Raw genomic sequence first — 5062 nt, 5'->3', positions numbered from 1 at the left:
CCACATACTTTCCATTCTTTTGAGGTTCATCTCCTTGAAGCTTAATCTCATGACTTCTCAAAGAACTTATCAGTTCCTCAAGACTAGTGTTGTTCAGATGCTTTGGTAGTTTCAAAGCAGTTACCATTGGTCTCCATTTTGCAGGCAAACTTCTAATAATCTTCTTAACATGATCTGAGTTAGAGTAACCTTTTTCCAGAACCTTAAGCCCTGCCACAAGAATCTGAAATCTTGAAAACATCGTTTCCACAGATTCTTCTTCTTCCATCTTGAAGGCTTCATATTTTTGGATTAGAGTCAGAGCCATTGTCTCCTTAACTTGAGAGTTGCCTTCATGATTCATCTTGAGAGAATCAAATATAGACTTTGCAGTCTCTTTATTAGTGATCTTCTCATACAAATCATAAGAAAGAGCAGATAATAAGATTGACATGGCTTTAAAGTGATTCTTGTAAGCCTTCTTCTGGTAATCAGTCATTGCACTTCTTACAATCTTGACACCATTTGAATCTACTGGACAATTATAGCCATCAGCTACCAAATCCCAAAGATCAAAGTCAAATGCCATGAAGTATGTTTCTATTTTATCCTTCCAATAGTCAAAATTCTCTCCATCAAACATAGGAGGTTTATAACTATAATGATCTTTATCCTTATTATCAATAGTAATATTGTTGGCAGGTGTTCCCATGGTTTCAACCTTTTTTTTCACACAGCCTAGATCGGTACTGAACACTGTTCAGTGCTCGATAAAGATTCAAATTCTTTATCATTCCTCAGAACCGGAGCTCTGATGCCAACTGATGGTGTGAAAAACACTATAAAAAGGGGGTTTGAATAGGTTTTTAAACACAAAGCTTTTTATAAAAATATTTCCCCTTTTCTTAAAACAACAAGTTCTTTGCTATTGATAATAACTAAAGATGGAGAAAGGAAAGAACATGTTATTTTTATACTGGTTCACATGAGAAACACTCAAGCTAGTCCAATCCATCCTTCCGAGGTGATTTTGCCTCTCTCAATCGAGGACTTAATCCACTATAAGCGAACCAATTACAATTGCACGGGCAACAACTAGTGACTAACGTTTGCACAGATAACCCCTGTGACTAACGACCTTCACAGGAAACCCCTGTGACTAACAACCTGCACAAGCAACAACTTGTGACTAACAACCTCTAAGACTCTCTAGTCCTAGACTTCTCGAGATAGCCGACCTTCACTCGGTCTCTCAAGGAACGATCAAACAACCTTTGATCACGGTTTGTTTACAGTATAAATGCTTCTGCACAAGCATGATGTAAACTTTCTTTTTCAAATCTAAGATTAAAAGAAAAATGAAGCTATTAGCAATATATACAGAGGGAGTGTGTTCGTTGAGGTTAAGCTTCTTCTTTAAGTCTTCAAGCCCTTTTATAACCAATGAAATAGTATAACCGTTGGACGGCACATTCTGAATCTTGCAGAATGTTGGCGGCTTGCTTCTAGAGGGAGACAAGATAGTACGCAACGTCCGTCCTTTTCTTGGGATGGAGCGGAACATTCGCCTGTACCTTATACTCGGTACTACAGTATAACGTTAACTTTTTCTGCTTGAACTTCAGAGGCTCACAACATGAGTTGGAAGAAAAATAATGATCTTTGAATTCTTCAGAAATTCAAGTCTTAAGAGTCTTCAGAACCGCGTCTTCAGAGTCTTCAGTACTTAGTCTTCAGAATCCTTTTTTCTTCAGAAACTTGAGTCTTTATATCGTCAAGTCTCCAGAGTCTTCAGAACTACGTCTTTCGAGTCTTTCAGCACTTGGTTTTCAGAACTGGTTTCTTCTAAACTTCTATCAAAGTGATTACTTCAGATGCTTTTACTTCTAAAGTTGTTGCTACTGTTCACCACAACTTTGTAGCGCGGAAATATAATCTGATGGCTTCTGATGTTTTGGCCACACCTTCTCATCAGAATCAAACCTGTTTGTTAAATACTCAACAATAACAAACGTCAGTATAACAAAATTGTTCATACACATTGTTATCATCAAAACTCGGAGACGGATTGTAGAATCGAATCTTGTTCTAACACTTTCGTCAACCTCCTGTATACTTTTATGGCTTTTTGGTTTCTACAATCTTGAAATATGAGCTTTTTCTCTTCACCACTTAAGGTTTTAAGGCATTCTTCAATAAATTTCATGGACGCTTACTTAAGTTACAATCATCAGCTAAGGATGAACCTTAGTGATGCACAAAAAATGGGATTCATGACCAATCGCCACAATTTTTATGAGGTCTTGTTGTTCGGTTTGAAAAACGTCGGAGAAACATATTAGAGGTTGATGGGCATCATCTTTTCAAAATAGACTGGTCAGAGTTTAAAAGTACACATTGATGACATGATCATCAAGAGTCTGGATGAAAGGCAAAATGATGAGGATTTGAGGGAAAGCTTAGCATCTGTGAAAAAAATTAACATGCAATTGAACCCGAACAAGTGTTCATTCAAGGAATATAAGAAAAATTGGAATAAACGTCAGACGGTCATATTTAACAAGAAAATCAAACTATATATTTATTTTATTAAATTCAATTTCTGAGTTTGTTGGATATTTAAGAAATTCAAAAAAAAAATCATGAAAGTGTTTTTATTCAAAAAATAAAAAAAATTGCAATATATTCCCCAACTCCATTGTCTTTAAAGAATTTTTTAAGAAAAACATTGTCAATATTTTGTAATAAAAAATGTAGAGAACAAAGATTAAATAGAGAATTTATGAGGGTAGGACTTAGGAGGTAGAAGGGGATATAGGTATATAATCAATGAGCCTATTATTTTTATAATGTTCAGTTCAACTAACTATATATTTCATATCATATTCAAGAGTATTTAAAGACTTCATAAATAAAAGAAAAAAGTATTTAAAGATGAAAGTGATATCATATGTATCTACACCATACACTTTCCATCCAAATTTTATTACAAATAACATTTGGTGCAAAACAGCAAAATGACGTTGACATTGAAGATAGAAAGAACAAAAGGAAACATTAAAGTTTGAATTTTCTATATATCTTTACAAGAGCATGCAAAAGAGGAAAATAGAAAACACAATTTATGTCTATAAATTAAGAATTTTTTTGAGGTATTTGGTTGTGGAAGTGAAAGATATGGTAGGACCAAGAAGGCCTCAAATTGTGTTGTTTGGTTCTTCCATTGTTCAACTTAGTTATAGTGATGAAGGTTGGGGTGCTATTCTCACTAACTTGTATTCTAGAAAGGTAAAACTACTTATATATCTCTTCATGTTGTTCTTGTTCTTACTTTGAGATTTAAAATATGTAAATAAATTTTATTTCATTTTGGTTTTGCATGTTGAGATAACCTATGAAATGAAGAATTGTAGTTTTTTGTCAAGATTTATCAATTGTTAAGCACTTAGTTTTCAATAGAGAAGTTGTTCTTGGGAAGTATGGACTAGGGATATTTGTTGAGTTTCTTATCTTCAAGAACAGAACAGCATGCAATGGAACAGTTCTTTTTTTATTTAAAAAAAAACAGAATCTGTTTTTGGAACAGTTCTTTTTAGACCAGATACATCAATTATTCAATGAACCTAAAAAGTGAAATTTGTTTATAATATAAGATGGATAATAAATGAGTTTAACTTGTCACGTATTAAACTTTACATAGGCAGATATAATATTAAGAGGATATTGCGGTTGGAATTCAAGGCGTGCTTTGCAGGTTCTGGATACAATATTTCCCAAGGTATGAATCATTTGTCTTAAATGCTTATATTTGATTCCTCATACTTAAAGTATTCACCATTTTCTTTGTCAACTTCAACTCAGAATGCAGTTGAGCAACCATCTTTGGTTATTGTGTACTTTGGTGGTAATGATTCAATTCATCCACATTCATCTGGCCTTGGTCCTCATGTACCCCTTGAAGAATACACTGAAAATATGAGGAAGATCATTACTCATCTTAAGGTTGAACTCCACTCTATCACTTTACTCTTTTTTGTCTCTTACTATCGTATTTTAATAAAGAAAAAACCATATCTTCAACTACTCTGGAGATAATACTTAATTATTTTCACTTTTGAACTCTGGTAGTCACGGTTATGTAACTTTCTAGTGGTTAGTACTACTTCATCTACGTATCAAAAAAAATATATACCAACAATGTTTGACTAATACTAATGGTTTCAGAGTCTCTCCAAGATGACTCGCATAATATTGCTCAGCTCTCCTCCGGTCAACGAGGCGCAGATTCACCAAAGTTTCAGGTTTTGGTTCACTCATACTTATTCTTAACTCATATTATTCAGTGTATGTCTCAATCATAAACTCTAATGAACAAATTATTGGTCTTAAGGCAGTAATGTATTTGGGCCATTAAAGAGGACAAATGAAGCATGTAAGCTTTACTCGGAAGCATGTTTGAAGCTGTGCCATGAGATGAATGTCAAGGCCATTGACCTCTGGTCAGCACTTCAGCAAAGGGACGATTGGTCAGATGTTTGTTTTACGTAAGTATTGATTATGACACGGCTAACGGCTTCAACATTATTTGAATGCCTGATGAAAAAGTTCAACCTTGTTTATGATGTATCTGATTGTGTGTCATTTGATAGGGACGGAATTCATTTGTCGCGTGAGGGGAGCAAGATAGTGGTAAAAGAGATACTGAAGATCCTCGAAGAATCGGATTGGGAACCAAATCTACACTGGAAATCAATGCCAAATGAATTTGCAGAAGATTCACCATATGATCCTGTTGCCGTGGATGAAAAGACTACTGTGAATATCACCAACTGGAGCTTCCAGAAAAACTTTGAATGGGAAAGAGCTTTGTGCATTTCCAAACCATCAAATGGTCATCACATTGAAGAGTCAGCAGTCACAAAACAACATCAATAATTTCAATTAAGAAAATAAAGTGGTGTGCTTCTATTGGTTAGGATTTAGTTGATGTTATATTATTAAAATAAAATGTTTTTAAATAATATGGTATGCAATCATAAATAGTCTTGTTTGAACGTGGTATATATATTTCAAATTCTCAAAA

At 34.2% G+C, this 5062-nt stretch overlaps 1 protein-coding gene across 1 annotated transcript; it reads left to right on the top strand.

The window, feature by feature from the left end:
• Positions 1-2975: 2975 nt before the first annotated feature.
• LOC131606266 (GDSL esterase/lipase WDL1-like) lies at positions 2976-5062 on the top strand. The gene is made up of 6 exons (XM_058878519.1): positions 2976-3267; positions 3680-3757; positions 3841-3981; positions 4204-4280; positions 4374-4523; positions 4629-5062. Exons 1-6 carry the CDS (start codon positions 3073-3075, stop codon positions 4912-4914), a joined length of 927 nt encoding a protein of 308 aa, XP_058734502.1. The 5' UTR covers positions 2976-3072; the 3' UTR covers positions 4915-5062.

Source organism: Vicia villosa, linkage group LG5, assembly GCF_029867415.1.
Source record: "Vicia villosa cultivar HV-30 ecotype Madison, WI linkage group LG5, Vvil1.0, whole genome shotgun sequence".
Lineage (NCBI taxonomy): Eukaryota > Viridiplantae > Streptophyta > Magnoliopsida > Fabales > Fabaceae > Vicia > Vicia villosa.
Note: the sequence above shows the minus strand (reverse complement) of the source record. Positions and strands in the feature narration are given on the sequence as shown.

Excerpts from the sequence above, each read along its gene's own strand:
- LOC131606266 (XM_058878519.1), top strand. The coding sequence starts at position 3,073 with ATGCAAAAGAGGAAAATAGAAAACACAATTTATGTCTATAAATTAAGA. Across the intron at positions 3,268-3,679 it reads CTAACTTGTATTCTAGAAAG|GCAGATATAATATTAAGAGG; the intron begins GTAAAACTACTT and ends AACTTTACATAG. Across the intron at positions 3,982-4,203 it reads AGATCATTACTCATCTTAAG|AGTCTCTCCAAGATGACTCG; the intron begins GTTGAACTCCAC and ends TAATGGTTTCAG.